The sequence below is a fragment of the Poeciliopsis prolifica genome, unplaced genomic scaffold (assembly GCF_027474105.1).
Source record: "Poeciliopsis prolifica strain line A6 unplaced genomic scaffold, Auburn_PproV2 SCAFFOLD048, whole genome shotgun sequence".
Lineage (NCBI taxonomy): Eukaryota > Metazoa > Chordata > Actinopteri > Cyprinodontiformes > Poeciliidae > Poeciliopsis > Poeciliopsis prolifica.
Window position 1 is genome coordinate 3,408,161 of NW_026562423.1, and position 17,274 is coordinate 3,425,434.

Below are 17,274 nucleotides of genomic sequence, written 5' to 3' on the forward strand. Positions count from 1 at the left end.
GAAATCTGTCCCCAGAATTTTGCCGTTGTCTTCATGTTGACGGATCGTGGGTCGTATGTTTCTGGATATTTTTCAGCGTCAATCAAGAATCTTTGCTCGTTCATATTTACATATTGTTTCCAGAAATAAACAGCACTTATAAAAGACATAGAAGAATAAGTAACGTCCACAGCGCCTTCTTAATACTTGTGTTAATATATATATATATTTTTATGTGTCACAGTTAGTATTTTTAGATGAGGCTCAATAAGATTTTCAAAGCATGAGTCATTGTTTTCTACACCAACCCAGCTTTTTACTTCTTCTTATGTTTTGACCCTAACCTGTCAGGAAAAAAAACAGCTGGATTTTTATTGAGATTAAGTTACTCAAAAGGTGGACTCATAGAGTCCACTAATAGGACTTTTAGAGTAGAAAGGGGTCGATGTCGTGATTATTATGCACATCACTAAATAATATGGCATGCATAGGTCAACTAAATGTTGCAACCACATGTCAGTTTTTTAAAACTTTACTACTAGGCACTACCTCGTATTGATCTATCATAAATTAGTAAATGCGTTGAAGTTTGTCATTGTAATACAGCAAATTATGAAGTTCACGGAGTATAAATTCTGTTTATTGACTTCAAAAAAGATTAGGTTGTTAGAATGTCAGATGCTTTTGGGCGCGAGGAATTCCTTTTATTATCTACAGTCGGCAGTTCCACTATAACAGATTCAGTTTCTCGTATTTATACCCCTCCTTATCTTCCTCTTCCTCTCTCCTTCCCACCCAGACTGACCTGGCATCCCTCTACATCAAAGCCGGTGTGAAGAATGTTGGTACGGTGTTCCTAATGACTGACGGCCAAGTGGCAGATGAAAAGTTCCTCGTTCTGGTCAATGATCTGTTGGCATCCGGTAACAGCAAGCCTTTTCTGACTACTGCTTTTATGTTTTACTTATTTATTGTTACAAAAATCAAATATCATTTCTCCACAATATGGATATTACATTGTGAGGAACTGCAAGGATTCCTCTTTAAGCTCTGAAGTTTTAAGAGTCCAATACATCAAGGTCTTTACTGTTCTGTAATAATTTTGAATTTATTGTGAAATATATGAATTTTAATGTAATACAATTGTCCGTGGACAATGACAAATATTTCCTGAACACATAAAAATGCAAAAACAATTGTTCTAAAGGGCAAACCATTTTCAGTCATAATCTCAGGAATTTCATTACCTCACCTCTTTGCCTTTGTTCCAATGTGACCTTTGTCAAAATTTAGCACACTGACGTACACAGTGGATGCAGAGTTATTTTAGAGCTTGTCTTCCTTTCACTTCACAAAGATCTCTCACTCCAAATACAATAAATGTTTCCAGTTTAATCACTGCCTTTTAAAATTGTGCAATCCAAAGCCCTGAAACTTGGACAATTCAACCAGAGATGGATCAAAGTGTGTTTCATGTGCACCAATCAAACTAACTGAACCTTTGCTTATTCATAACCGTGACACCGCATGCATACTTTCAGCCTTAACTCTGGCATAGTGTGGGACTACGATAATGTCTGTTTTTTAAGGTATTATTTTTATTGCTGATTTTTTTGAAATTAGAACTAGGCAATCTATTTCATCCACCCACTTATTACGTCTCTAATAGCCAATTGGCATCCTCGATACAACCCTATATCATCACAGTGTGGTTGTAGGACTGACAAGACAGAATAACCATTGAAGCAAACACTCATACATAAGTGACATTGAGTGGTGCAGTTGGTAGCACTGTTGCACTGCTTGTTCTCCGTGTACATTGCGGGTTCTCTCCGGGTACTCCGGTTTCCTCCAACAATCCAAAACCACGACTGTCAGGTTAATTGGTTTCTCTAAATTCTCCCTAGGTGTGAGTGTGTGTGCATGATTGTTTGTCTTGTCTATTTCTGTGTTGCCCTGTGACAGCATGGCGACCTGTCCAGGGTGAACCCCGCATCTCGCCCAGAACGTTGGCTGGACATAGGCACCAGCAACCCTTCAACCGCACTAGGGACAAAGGTGTAAGAAAATTCATGGATGGATTCATGAATTTGCACTGCGGAAGAAAACCGCATGTTTTCACATGCAGTGAAAACATACGGAAAACTAACAGCTGAGTCTGATAGCCCAGACTTTGTTGTTGTGGGACAGAAGTACTTCCCCAATTCCACATATTCAACTTGGTTGTGGCTACAACTAACAACCAAATTCTACTCGCAGATGGGCAAAGAAAACTGGTTTTAAAGCATAAGAATCTGTAATGAAAATCTCTGAGAACAGACAGTGTTTTTCTCTCAAAAGTCGAGCTTAGCGGTGAGATGTTCTGAAGAAGATACTCCCCACAACGTAGTGTGGAGCCACATCATTTTATTGAGACATGTACAGCTTTACAGGCCGCAGAAATGCTCTTTCACATCAGTAAGCAGTACAACATGTTGTCCAGTATGCCATTTCTTCATTTTCCAACTCTGACTTTTCTCTGGTCACTTTCACCACTCCTGGCACTCTAACACCGCTCTTACGTACATCACAGACTACAAACGTAACACAGCAGGATACCAAATTCATTCAGCAACAGAAAAGGCACCAGCAGGTTACTACATGTGGTTCTTATTGTCCCTTCGTTGCTAAGAATTGGGGAAACAGCCTTTCAGATCAGAGTCTTAGGAGGAAAGAAGCTGTTATTGATTCAGTTTTTATTGGCCTTTCAAGCTTTTTGAATGAACTGATGGAGACCACTGCTCAAGAAAATATAGCAACATTTTTTCAGGAAATGGAAAATATGTTTGGAAAAAACTTAGCTGCTGAAAAGCTGGAAACCTGCGTATGTTGAGATCCCTTCATTGTATTCCCAGACAGTGCCGGCATCTGCCAGTAAACATGCCAGCAGGCTGTGGTTTTTGGAAACAAGCCTTCGCCTTGCAGGTCTTTGTTCTCTCTCTCTAGAATCTCTCTTTCATCCGCTGCCCTCACTTTGCCAGAAGATGACGTCTTTAACCTATATTTTATTCCAAATTATTATGCAAGTGATATTTTCTCAGATTTTCCTAAATGGTCAATGCAAATGATGGTCAGTATAATTTTCAAGTCATAAATTATTACAGTATAAATCAAATTTTACTGAACAAAGCTTCCTGTGAGAACAGCATTTTTTTAAGAAAAATTAAAAACTCAAAATGCATTGTTCCAAATTATTATTCATAATTTGGAACAGTGCAGTGGACATTTTAATCCATTAAATATTTTTAATCCATAAACATTTTATGGATTTTAAAGAACTACAAATGATAATTTTTTGAATGTGCAGCATTCAAAAAATGCTGCACATTTTAGTGGTTTTTGATTTTAGTGGTCACATGTGCTAAAATCAAAAGCTATTTCAATCAAAAACATCTTAACAGACCAGGTTACATGTTAACATTGGACCCCTTCTATGTTATTACCTGCACAATTCTTGCATCCATTGAACTTGTTTGTTTGTGGATAGTTTCTGCTCGAATTGTTTTTGCTGTACATTTGGCTGTGTTAAATAGCAAGGTAACCGGTTTTACACATTTAAAAATGTACATAAAGATATCAAATTGATCTACACCCGTTTCGATATCGGTCAGAATCAACATCAGTGCATTAATGAAAATCAAGTTTCAAATAACAAATGTATAAGTACATGACCTACACACCACTGATGACTGATCATATATATATAATAATGATTTAATAAACTCTACCTTAACACCAAACCTGGAAAGAGATGGAAATTAAACTCATAAGGTGAGGGGGGCTTTAATCAAATAAGCCACTAAGAGTCCAAAGATGTACTTTATGAAACCTGACAAGTATTCTGTAGAAATGGTGATATCTGTCAACGGGCCATTACAACCCACGCATCTTACAGAGTTAGGCATTCATAGTCACCAAAAAAAAAAACAAGTACTAACACAAAACTTTGTGTGAGTGTTTGGATTCAACCAAGAGGCATGTGGAAAAAAAATGCCGCTGTCAGATGAGACGTATGCAAAAGCAACACAATGTCTGGTGCAATCCCAGTCTTCCAGAAAAAGAACAGAACAGAGGTTTTCCTTCCAGCTGAGCAATTACCCTCAACATATTGCTAAAGCAACACCAGCGGAGGCTTAGGGGGTGACCTTTTTGGGATGTGGAGGAAAGCCAAGACCTCAATCCAAGATTTTAGTGCGTAGATGTGCCAACCCTGTTGAAATGTATCCTGAGAGACTTGATGCTCGAGTGCTCCTAGAAGTCTTTAGCTCATATTCTGCAAATATGTGCTCAGAAAGAATACATTTATCATAACAACAGGTTAAGCTACCGTTCTGATGACATCATAGGCTAACTAAATTGATCTTAGTTGCATTAAAACTAAATGAATAAAGCTGTTTGAAAGGAGTCTGTTCTGCCTAAACGTCAATCAGGTGCTTGCAGCGGGGAGCGGCTGGAGTTATGTTGTTAAATAATGATTCAGAAACCTTAGGTTACATGGGCTGAAGTTTCTTTGACTCATTATAGACTCATACATCCATCTGCACATTCCGCGCTCATCAGTTACTCTAGTGAAGTGGTGACTTAAAGCAGATATCTGTATTAGCATAAGTCCTCTGCATGATCTCCTGCAGCCTCCACCTCTATTACCACAGCAAGATTTGATTTAAGAGTCTCTGTGCTCGGTGTCAGCGCCGATCCCAACAAGATAAGAAACTTTTCCAGAGTTTTCAGACAGCTAAAGCTCACGTTAAGAAGAGGTCTGCAGGCACGGCAATAATGTGATTCATTTTATTCATTCCAGGAGAGATTCCCGACCTGTTCCCAGACGATGAGGTTGAGAACATCATTGGCAGCGTGAGGCCAGAGGTCCGTAGCTCGGGATTGATGGATACGAGAGAAAACTGCTGGAAGTTCTTCATCGACCGCGTTCGCAGGCAGCTCAAGGTGAAGCAGACAGATAGGACAAAGGCTCAGTTGTTTTTTTTTTTTTCACTACTGTGAATTTCTAAAGTAATCATCCAGAAACAACCGTTCTCAGTGGCTCCCTTCCAGGGGAGAGGTACACATTAATCTTTTTCGCTGAGCTTCGCCTATGTTTGATCTCCATCCCTTCCTAATATCGCAGAAGCTTTCCACCTCACACTCTAATTCACCATTTCTAAATAAAAAAAAAGAACCTCTCAAACTTAGATAAACATCTGGCTTTATGAGGGAGCTTCTCCCCAGACAATTTTCTTCCCTGACACTTTCAGATGAACTTGAATACATTGGGAGGCGGCGGACGTCATTATAAATCACCAGCATGAGCAGAAAAGCTGCCGTTTAGCTGCAGATAATTTCACCGACGTGTAGTCGCTTTGTTCCCCTTGGGGAGGGAGAGCTTCCAGAGGGCTGCTTATCCTGTCATTATTATAGCGTACACCACCACATCCCCCAGCCCCAGCACCAACCTCTCTAGATTGGGGAGTGAATAAATAAAGAAGGCATTCCCATGGGCAATCTTCTAAAGAGTGGATTTCTGACTGTTTAGTTATTTCTGTTTAAACTGCTTGTCTGGGTGGAAAGGGCACTTTCCCAGAAATGTTGGCAAGCTTCAATCATTGCATGAAATGTGCTGAGGGTGTGTTTCAGCAAGTCACACGGGGTGTTGAGCATAAATTGCCAAACTAGGCCACAATTTAACATGGTTTGGGAAGTTTTTTGATGAGTTGCTCCCAGTGTATGGGGATGGGTTTGAGGGGTCAACAAGGGAAATGGAGTAGCAGGATCCTCGGTACTAATTGCCAGTCAATCCCTTCGCCACACACTCAGCGACAAATATGCCCAGAAGAAATGATTCACATCTTATTTGGTATACATACAGACCAGCAATGGTTATGTAAATGATTCAATTGTGTGTGGGTGCTCTCACATACCTACTGATTCCACCATAGGGCGACTGTGCCATCTGCACACTCCACATGCTGACAAATTTCACAATATGACCCGTGTTGCAAACCAACAAAATGGATCCCTATCAGCTGTTGCTGTGTGTTGGTAACTCCTAACTCCTTAAGGAGACATCTTCTGTGTCTACTAACCTGCACTTAGGCGTTTGACTAACTTTCAGAGAATCTGTGCATTCGCTCATAACACCGTCCCTCTACTTGTGATGCCACTTGTGAGTAGCGTTCGTTGTTGTTTTTCTGTATTAAATGTTTTATTTGAAATGTAGTAAAGCAGGCTCTGTGCTCTGATAATAAATAGCAAGTTGATTAAAACACTAAAAAACGTAAATCTCAGTCAACATAGTAATTTAGTTTTATAACGTTATACAACAAATGATTTCTTTTCTCTGTGGTTTGTGGGATTGTATACAAATTGATTACATATTCAAAAGCACACAACATGGTATAAAATAAGTGTAATAATAAAAACTGCATAATATTCAGAGCAGTTCCACAGACAGAAATCTGTGTAGCAGACCTTCCTGTATTTCTGTTGCCAAGGTCGTCATCCCGTTTCCCCGACTGCAGCAGTGCAAAGGGTTCACGGTGAGAGTGTGATGAGCTTCTGCTGAAAGAGAGAACAAATATTTTTCCTTGGCCCTTTGAATCCCACCTCCTGATTAATAATTTAGTCTAAAATTAAACTTCACCCTGATCCCACAGATACTTTTATAAATGGGTTTACTGAATATTCCATGAGGGTTGATTAAACTTTTCAACATGCACCCCCACTTCTTTTTTTTCTTCCTTTCCAGCCATAAGAAGATAATATAAAGACTAAAGATGAACTCTTGTTTAAGATGTTATAGAAAAGCCTTGAATTAAACCCCACATTCGCTGCTTTTTTTCCTCCTCTTCCTCTGAGCTGAGTGATTACCATCAGCAGTGTCTCTGGGTGTGCCTTCTGCTTGTTTGTTTCTTCAGTTTGAATTTGTCGAGCATCTGGCTGAGTGTCTCAACAAGCCAGCTGTTAGTCTCCAGCAGTGAAAATCAGTCTGACATATCCCACAGCTCTATGCATCCCTTTAATCCACATCCTTGATGGAAGCTTTATTTGCCTAATGATGGAGCTGCAGATAATTAATTCACAGTTCTCCATCACTCCTCTTGACCGGGAAGGCGTATTAGTCTGAGCGCATCTTTCTTTTGTAAGTTGTCCGTGAGTGTACATGTAAATGACTCAATGACTGCAATCTATTTGCGTGTCGGAGTTCAACCTGCGATGTTTGCTGCCATCACTTCCAGGTCGCCCTGTGCTTCTCTCCGGTCGGCAGTAAACTGAGGGATCGGAGCAGGAAGTTCCCGGCTGTGGTCAACTGCACGGCGATCGACTGGTTCCATGAGTGGCCACAGGAGGCGCTGGAGTCAGTCAGCCTCAGGTTCCTGCAGGAGGTGGAGAACATCGAAGTGAGAGAAACTCGGTTGAATATACGCGGTACACACACAAAGGAAGTCACCCACAGAAAAAAAAGAAAGCTCTTCCTCTGAAAATGTAATTTAGAGTGTCACCCACCGTGACGCAACAAATGCGATATTATTTTCAAATGTAGACTGAAGGCCACAAAATTAAATTCCACGCCTGAGCCATGAGAAAGTACCGTCCCTCGCTGCAATCTGCACGGTGCCCCTACTTCCAGCGTGAAATAACCGCTGACTTTTAAATCATGCAGCCCCAGGTGAAGGAGTCGGTGAGCAGATTCATGGCTTACGTCCACACCAGTGTCAATCAAACATCCAAGGAGTACCTGGCTAATGAGCGGCGCTACAACTACACCACGCCCAAATCTTTCCTGGAGCAGATCAAGCTGTATCGCAGTCTGCTGGGCCAGAAGAGCAAAGATCTTACTGCCAAGATGGAGAGGCTGGAAAACGGCCTGCAGAAGCTCAGCAGCACATCTGCTCAGGTATTTGCATCTTTAATGGAACCTCTGTTTAAAAATTCATCCCTGCAACTAGATATTTAATTACCTAGAGATAATTTTAATTGACACACATGCAGACCAGTGGAGAAAGGAGCTGGCATGCCGAGAACGTAGCATTAGAAGTGATAAGTAGTAACATGAGAAGTGAAGGAATATAGTCCGTCTTTTTAGAATCAGTCAGAACAATGACTGAAGGTTTTCACATCTTTAATACAAACTTTAACCAGTAGGAGGCAGAACAAGTTGCTGTGGGATTAGCAGAGCTTGAAATGTCTCATCAAATTTAGATGCTTTTCACTTGATTTGCATTGTCATGACTTTGTTTGTTGATACAAGTGGAAGCCCATGCTTCTCATAAAGTGATACAAGTGCCATTGCTAATATTTAGTCTCCTATTAATGCTAATTATGCAGCATTCCTAAGTCATTAGTTTAATTAGCTTCTAACAATGAAACTTCAATCTGTGTTCGAGTTGAAAGTCAGACTGAGATGGTAATTGATTTGTTCAACCAGGCTAACCAATTAGCAACTCGAGCATTGAACACAGACGCAAACATTTTTGATGTATTTTTCAACATTACTTTTAAAACTTTTTTTTTTAAATTATCATTATTAAAGCCATTCAAGGAAATTATTTTTGTTTTCATGATACACCAAAACAAATTGAAAATCTCTGTTGCAATGTTGTTTTAAAATACCCACTGCATTGCTGCAACCTCCACACTCACCAAGCGCTCCACCCCCAATCCATCCTACGACCCTGGTGTCAGGAATAAAGAGGATTAAGAGTGCACTTTTCATTCATCAGGATACAGTGATGCCTGAATGCATTGCAGAGCTGAAGGCAATAGAAACACTTTCTGATTTGTACTGCATAACTACAAAGGCTCTAAAATCCTTTTGTGGGGAACTGATGTTGCAAGATCAAATTTCTGAAGAAACATCTAAAAGCAATTTATTTGAACAATACAAATAAATATGATACTATACAATAGTTACTCGTTTATTTAATTTTAAATATGGAGATGTGAAACATTCTACAAGTTTGTTCCTAAATTGTAGTTTGGAATAAAAATGAGCAGCAAGCTGTGCTCGAGTGCTCTAGAAGGCATTCACACACGAGGCGGGTGTATGACAACAACATAGAAGTTTTAATAATGATTAAACCTTTAACAGAATTACAGCTGTCAAAAATCATTCATATTCCTGGTTACTTTGATGCTTCCTCTGAGTAAACTAGTAAGATACTGTCATGGCTGTTTTGTTGCAGGAACATAATTAAAAGTTGTCTAGTGTGTTTTCCAGAATAAGGCACTAATGGACCTCCATACTATTACAGATGCTGGCATTAGAAAGAATTACATCAATCCAAATTACCACATAGTCATATAATTATATTTATTTCATCTCTTGCTAATCACGACTATATAATTGCCTTTATTCACTTGCATGATGATATTTAGGGTTGGTTTATCAAGTCAAAGCCTGAGAAAATGAATTTAGATTTGTGGTCATAATTTGATGAAATATGAAAAAAACAATCAAGGGGTGTTGATGTGAGGCATTTTCCATCTCACATCTGTGTATGACTTGCAAAGCTGTTTGCAATGAAGACGACAAGATTAGTTGTATGAAATTATGATTTACATAAGGTAATGTTTCCATCTTTAATATCCACACCTGGATCCATTTGTTCTAATGTTTACCATCTCTACTGTTTGCCAGAAGAGGACTATATGAATAATGGAATGCAAAGTCTGAGTGTGAAGCAGTCCTAATTATAGTGGGCCTGCTATCCTCTGTGAGTTAATGCAGAACCAACTACACAAACACAGTTTCACTTTGGCATAACATGTATCTCTGCTGCTTTGCATAAACAGGCCCACACATTCCCACCCGCACAAAATCACACATGCATAAACAACCATTGCGCATAAGTGACGTCGGTGCTGAAAACCACAATGTCCTGTTTTCTGTTTCCCCCATCTCCCATTTACTGTAGAACTCAGCCACCACATATACATTATATATAGGGGTTATTATACTATCTGGGGAGCTATTTTAATTAGAGAGCACACCCTTTACAGCAGCAGGCCACCATTAAAGCAGCCTGTATCTGTTAGTGCCTATCTGTTGGCCTATTTGAAGTATTGTTATTTAACATTCTGCACAAGAGGATCTGTTGATCACCAGGGGCTGCCTTGGTCATGGTAAACAAAGACCAAGAGGGTTAAAGCAAGCCCTCTATATATGTGTGTGTGTGTAGGGGACTGTGAACGATCCTGTAGCTGCTTGAGTCATAAGCTCCCTTAGGAAAACAGTTTATTTATTTTTTCCTCCTCTTTGTGCAGATTCTGTCCTGCCCTCAGCTGCTTTAATTTTGATTTATGTTTGGATTTGGTAGTCTTAAACAAACAGCTATAAAAAAAATGGAGTGTTATAAGTCATCAAAATGAGTTGCAAGAAATTTAATGAGGAAGAAAAGGTATTACCAGTATTGTTAACCCTTTGCAAGGACTCCAAACTTCAGATTGTCATGTTGAGATTAAGAGCTCATCATTTCACACACTCTAATATCAACCACCTTATGTTAATCTGCATGGCCTATGAAATGGTGTTAAATGTTGAAAGGTAAAGTAATGCTCTATTGTACGCCACATCAGGAAACTTTTTTTGTTCCACCTTCCTAACTACCTGTGTTATTAATTAATATGGCTACATTTACAAAACTGCTTGCATTCATATACACTCACCAGCCACTTTATTAAATATGCCTGTTGAGTTGCTTGCTAACACAAACAGTGAATTCATCAATCCAGTAGCAGCTTCCTATTGCTTTTGGGTTCCTAGGCAAGATGACAAAAAAAAAAAAAAGCCTTGATGAAGTTCAAAGGAGCATCGGAATAGTGAAGAAAGGGAAATTTGTGACTTTTACGTGACATGGTTGTTGATCACAGACAAATGGGCTTTAGAATATATGTACTTTGGGCTGTTTTGGGAACAGAAATGACTTGTCGATGTGGACGTTAGAGGAGACTGGGTAGACTGGTGCGAAATAATAAAACAAATACTCATTTCAACCAAGGGTCAGTTTGGTTTAACCAACAAGAAAACATGAATCATTCATGGTTTTGAATGGTATGTAGGATATATCTTTGGTACATTTCTGACACCTTCATACCAGTTGAGCACAGTCCAAAACCAAGTCTACCTGAGTGATGTTGCCTTTATGATACTTTGTTCACATCACACTCCATCATATCATTGCTTGATAGGGTGTCCCATGGCAAATTTACCTGGGTCAGAGGTCACATACACACCAATGTAAAGACCTCAAAGGCCACCAAACCTTCTGCATGTGTTCAAACAGTGCTGTATTTGTTTGGTACAAATTGAATATTGGTCACTGAAAGCAGTTTAATTAAATCTTTCTAAATGCAAAGTTAGGGCGGGTAGCTGTGGTTTGTGGCTGTTCAACATTTATGTTAATTTATGTGAGAAGAACTCTTACTACTTCAGCCCAGCAAAACATTTCAATTTAATGATCCCCATTTTCTGAAACATTTTGTTCCATCATGACTATCTACCAGTGAACAAACCAAAGTCTATAAAGACATGAAAGAAGTGAGGTTGGACTTTCAGAACTTGATTTGCCTGGACAGAAACCTGACTTTTACCTGACAGAACAGAGAACAAAGGCTTCTTAAAAGGCTTTGTTGAGTAGAGGCTGTTTTACCTTAATGGGGTGTTGGGCAAACAACCTGTTAAACTCTATAGATTAGGAATTGGATGTCACTCGGGTTCATATATGTGGGAAAGCAGACTTTTTCCAACATTTTTTGATTTTTAATATGCCCATATATAGATTTTATCCAACTATTCTGACTCTTATTATGGCAATATAATTTCCGTGAGCTTCATAAGCTCCCCTGCAGACTTTTGTGTGATATTGTGGTTTCTGTTGTGAAAACAAAGGAAGTAATATCTTTTCTAATGATATTATTTTTCTCAATAGAGGGATGTGTAGGGCCTCAAACAAAGAGTTGCAGTTGCTAAAGCTTTACCCTAATGGGTCAGAAACAAGAAGCAGGCAGATGTTTCTTTGTTTCATGAATGAAGCTATAGATACAATGCGAAACACTCGGTGAAATCTCCAACTCTGCCCATAAGCTATCTCACGCATGGATGAATTTGTACAGTCTGTTGCCGTGGTATCAAATATCTTGCCCTAAGAAACAGTTGTTCCAATTTACATTTACAGCAACAGGGCCTGAGTGTGGGTTGTCTCATAAAAACAGTCAGGAGCAGAAAGACATTTTTTTGTTTGGTTTTGTTTTCCTCGGCTTGGATTTCCATCTGCAGCATATAAACAGACAAACGGCTCAGATGTACTGAACATCACCCATGTCCTCCACCAATTAGTGTGTCCCTGTTTCTCCTATCCACCTCCTTCCTTTCTCCCCCACTGCCTATTCATCATGTTGATGGCTCACTTGGTGATGGTCTCATATTCAACCAATTCTTTTTGCATGGAACTGTAGCGAGCCGAAACGGCTGTCTTCCCCCCGGCCTTATTTCCAGTTGGTTAATTAGCTGAAAGACAAGCTGGAAAAACAGTTTGTTTTTATTTCCCCCGTGCAATGGTTTTGATGGAGTCGGACAGCGATGCCGAGCCCCATTTGTTTGGGAGTTATAGGGAATTTGTAACAGCTTTAATTTCTCTTTATGACCGTCCTTGGTCTCTGTTAGTGAGTGTGTGTATATGTGCACTGATAGCAGCTCTTCATCCTAAAGCTTTTATTTATTTATTTTATTTTTATTTTTTTCACTCTCCCTCCCCAGAAATCCATGCCATTCATCTTTTCTGTGGCTTTATCTGCTTGGACAGGAAAAGATTTTCTCTACATAATGGATTAAAGGTCACATGGCACAATCCAGCACGGCACAACATCTTATCATCAAAAGGTTTAGGGCACTCTGTGGGGCTTATTTGTTAGGCTTTCCCAGTCACAGAACCGTATCCATGGCTTTGAACGACTAAGGAGATGTTTAGATTTCAGTTAAATGGTTGCTGAGCTTTGTCAGCAGTTGTGTTCTCCACACGGCCGAGAGATGATACAATCACCAACAATAAACGATCAGTCCCTCTAAAGCATGTGAGACTTTAAATGAGATAACACTCATTTGCTACAATGAATTACAAGATGATAACAAAAATAGATAATTTATTGCTACATTGTGTGGATTACAACCCTTATATTTAGGATCAGGCTACACTAGTGTGGATATTTTACCTGACAATGAATTCACTGTGCCTTTTTAACAAAGACAATAGCATGCTTGTTGTTTTATTCCCCCCCCCATCTCTGTACTTGATGCATAAATACACTATATGTTTTTTTTTTTCTTTCTGCATCTACAAGCCCTGCTCTCGACTCAGATTTTGCTCACAGTGCTGCAGATTAAATATAAAAGGCAGTTTTCAAACAGTGATTTATCAAAAGAAAAAAGTGATCAAAACCAACCAGGATTTGTGTCGCTAAAGCTTATGGCAAAGGCTGTTTCCAATGCGCCATGACGTTTAAATCTTTTGTGCCCAATGCCTCAATTTTCTACGTTTCAGCCTAAACAGCCAGAGACCTTATCTTCTCTTTGAGCAATGCCCAAAAGGAAAAATTATCACTAATATTATGTCAAGACTACATATGGACAAGCACTTAGCAAAAATAAAAAGTCAATTCAGTCGAACCGTACCTACACCTGGAGCCCTTAGTCTTGTTTCTCAGAGCTGAACTCCTGAGTCTCCTCCTCTGATAGGTGGATGATCTCAAGGCCAAGCTGGCTGCCCAGGAAGTGGAACTCAAGCAGAAGAATGAAGATGCTGACAAGCTGATTCAAGTAAGAGCGAATTGAATGCCATTTGTAATCATTCAGTGGTGATTTCTTACTTTGCTAGTCAGTAGGACACCTAGGTACAGTGCTGTTTCACTGCAGACTATGTATACCAAATCTGGTTAATTTACTGACGAAGCCCTTTGTGCTGCCCGCAGGAGGTTGGGATAGAAACAGAGAAGGTCACAAAGGAGAAGACTGTGGCTGATGAGGAAGAACAAAAGGTGGCGGCCATTGCTGTAGTGGTAAGGGGCAAGCAGAGAGACTGTGAGGAGGACTTGGCCAAGGCTGAGCCGGCTCTGCAAGCAGCTCAGGATGCCCTCAACACCCTCAACAAAGTCAGTTCCTCTGCTGTCACTCTCTGCTATATTTGATTTGTCCCATCACTCCTTACCTGTATCTGAATTTTTTGTTTCGTTGAAAAAAAGAAAAAAAAGTTGTTGTTCTTTGATCTTTTCTGTGGACTTGACTTGTGAGAAAAGATTATTAAATCACAGGGTTTAGACGGGCCTTTACTACAATAATGTTGTCTTTATGTTTCGTCGACATTTCACTTTATCCTTGCATCCCATGCAGGTTTAAGAGCTGGCTGAGGGATTTTCCAAAACACCCTCTGTGTTTAAAAGGTGCTCTCTGTTCAAACAAGCAGAACAGACAGTTCAATCACTGCTCAGAGCTCTCTCCAGATTCTTTAATTAGAATTCTCTGTTGTTGTCTCAGTCAGCACAGGTTCTTCTTCCTTCATTCTAATCCGCTCCTTTTTTCACCCCCGCTTTCTTTTCCCCCTGCTCAGAAGACCAGAGAGATTGCACAGTTTCTCAAACTCAATTAAATCACTCTCTCCCTCTTCTTTAACGGTTACAATTCCCTCCTCGTTTTCCTCTTCAGAACAACCTGACCGAGCTGAAGTCGTTTGGTTCTCCCGTGGCGGCGGTGACCAACGTCACGGCGGCGGTCATGGTTCTGATGGCACCCGCAGGCAAAGTCCCGAAGGATCGCAGCTGGAAGGCAGCCAAGGTGATGATGGCCAAGGTGGACTACTTCCTGGACTCTCTGATAAACTTCAACAAAGAAAACATCCCAGAGGCTTGCCTGAAAGCCATCCGGCCTTACCTGCAGGTGAGCCCTCCTAGTGGCTGGTGGGTCGCCAAGCACTGCGCTCCAACTTCTGCTAATAAATCCTAATTTTAGCAGGCCGTGATTATAATGACAGAGGCACATTATGGCTGTCAAGCATTAAAATGACAGCCAGAGAAAATCAAGGAGTAAATTAAGTGTTGCAAATTTAACAGCTGCCCTGATTATGAGGTTCAATGAAGCAGACACGAGGCATGGCAGTGCAGCAGATAACACACACTTCTGTTTCTTCAGAACGCTTTTATACGAGTGTTCATCTTTGTAGCGATGTTACGAAAACATAGCCATGTGAAAAACTTTGGACTTTCTATAACTGGACTTTAAATGCAAAAAACACGCTAAAATACCTCGAGGCTGAAAGTGAGGAGTGGGGCAAATGTTCTTCAATCCGATGTTGGAAACATACGGCTACAAGAAATGCCTTGCTAATGCTATTTAAACCAAAAAGAGTCAGAGCAGATATTAGAGGGCATGATGTTAATATCTTCTGTTCAATCAGTTTAATTATTCTTCTTTAGGTTTTGTTTTCTTATCTAAAAAAATATCAGTCGAGCTGAATTTTTAACATAGTGTAATAATTTTTTCTCAATTTATTGTGACTTAAGCTTCCATTGTGACTACCTTCTGCTAATGTTAACCTTGCAAGCAAATTTCACTGGCAGATATCTGTAGGATTATTGAATATTTCATACGCCGTATTTGCTTGACATCTGAAGCCCCGTTGGGACGTCCTTTCAATTAATCTGACTGCAGCAAAAATGTGGCGAATAAAGTCTTAATGAGCACCCCAGTCAGTCTTCCTCCAAAGTCCCAGCTGAATTCTTACCAAGTCAGGTCTTGTAGCATTTAAATGTCACTTTTTACCTCGTCACATATCTGCCCTGCCGCCATTCATTCACATGAATAGATTAGTTGCAGCATTCCGGGTTTCTCACATGTTTTCTTTTTGCTCTTCACATTAAGCTTAAAAATATTCCGAGCATGAATTTGTTGTGCCACAAATAGACATCGCCAGACAACCCCAGCCTCACGTTGTTTGTATTTGGCCACAGTGTAATTGTATGACTTTTTGTCATTTTTATCAATGTTGCAATAATGAAAAACAGACCAAAATATTCACTAAGTAAAACACAAGACAAGGAGTTGACAAGATAAAATGTTAGAGGTGCAATTTTTTGCATATTCAAAGTTTATTACCTAACTTAAATGTTCAATGTTATGAGAATAGGAAAGGATACATGATATATATTATGCGTTTTTAGTTGTTACACTTTGTCTTGGCATTTTGCTTTTTCCAGTTATCTAATTCCAGTAATCCTTATTTTGCTTTTCTATCATCTTTAAAAGGCAAAAATATTTTAATGGTGATCTGACCACCCAGCTTTGATCTGAGTCTTGTGCTCATCATAAATTTATGAACGGATCCCAGAGATATGTTCACCTTTTTGGGTGTGTTAGAGATGCGTTCGTTTTGCAGTTAACAAATTACAAAAATGACCTTTACAGCGCAGCAGGGGGAGCAAGTTATTGGACTGTAAACAAATTTCATGAGTAGACTTCTAAAGCTCAAGAGAAAACTGAGATCCCACAAATAAATTTTTCTCTTTTTAATTCATAAACATCTGTATGAAATTACAAATGACTTTTCATTAATTCATTTCGCAGCCAGGGGTTCGTATGCATGTCAAAAGTTGTAATGTTGGGTTCCCTTCTAATCCAAATGGCTAAGTGTCCATGGACAAGGCATTCCTCCTCATGTCCTCACCAGAAGGATATTTGACTAAACTGTTGCATGTAATAGATACAAATAAATCCCCTCTTTAAGCTGCTTCTGCTTGTTTATACATCACCGATGGATCCCGCCACATTCTACACAGATTAAGACACCTTTGCTGAACAGCACCGAATGTTCAGCTGGGTAAACATCAAGCACTTTGCATAAAAATGCATATCGCATATCTCCTGTTCTGTTTGAGGTGGGGGGGTTTTATGCATTAAAGAATATACCACTATTATTTTTGCATTTATAACCCCGCAACACCAGAGGCATCTGGCAGAAATCCAATGGTGTTTCGTATTAATATACTTCATCAAAGTCGATCAAAGGTGAGAATTAACAAACTATCAAATGACACCAGGCAAAGTGCTGAGTTGTGTTTTAGCTTCAAGTCCTGCGACCGATTGTCTCATTAGCCTTCTGTCAACCCTACATCATACTACTTGGCCTAAAGCGGCTTTACTTTAACACGAGTCGCTACCTATCTTGGTGGCTCAGAGGTGTAATCACAGTGGGTTGGTTCCAATCCCCACTTGCTGCC

General features: G+C 39.7%; 1 protein-coding gene across 1 annotated transcript in view; it reads left to right on the forward strand.

Annotated features, from left to right (window-relative positions):
• Positions 1–17,274, forward strand: part of dnah9 (dynein, axonemal, heavy chain 9) — a 145,762-nt gene that overhangs the window by 73,187 nt on the left and 55,301 nt on the right. The window contains 7 exon segments of the mRNA XM_055057536.1: positions 779–902; positions 4,820–4,962; positions 7,251–7,412; positions 7,676–7,909; positions 13,745–13,825; positions 13,978–14,157; positions 14,708–14,938. Coding sequence (XP_054913511.1) covers positions 779–902; positions 4,820–4,962; positions 7,251–7,412; positions 7,676–7,909; positions 13,745–13,825; positions 13,978–14,157; positions 14,708–14,938 — 1,155 coding nt within the window.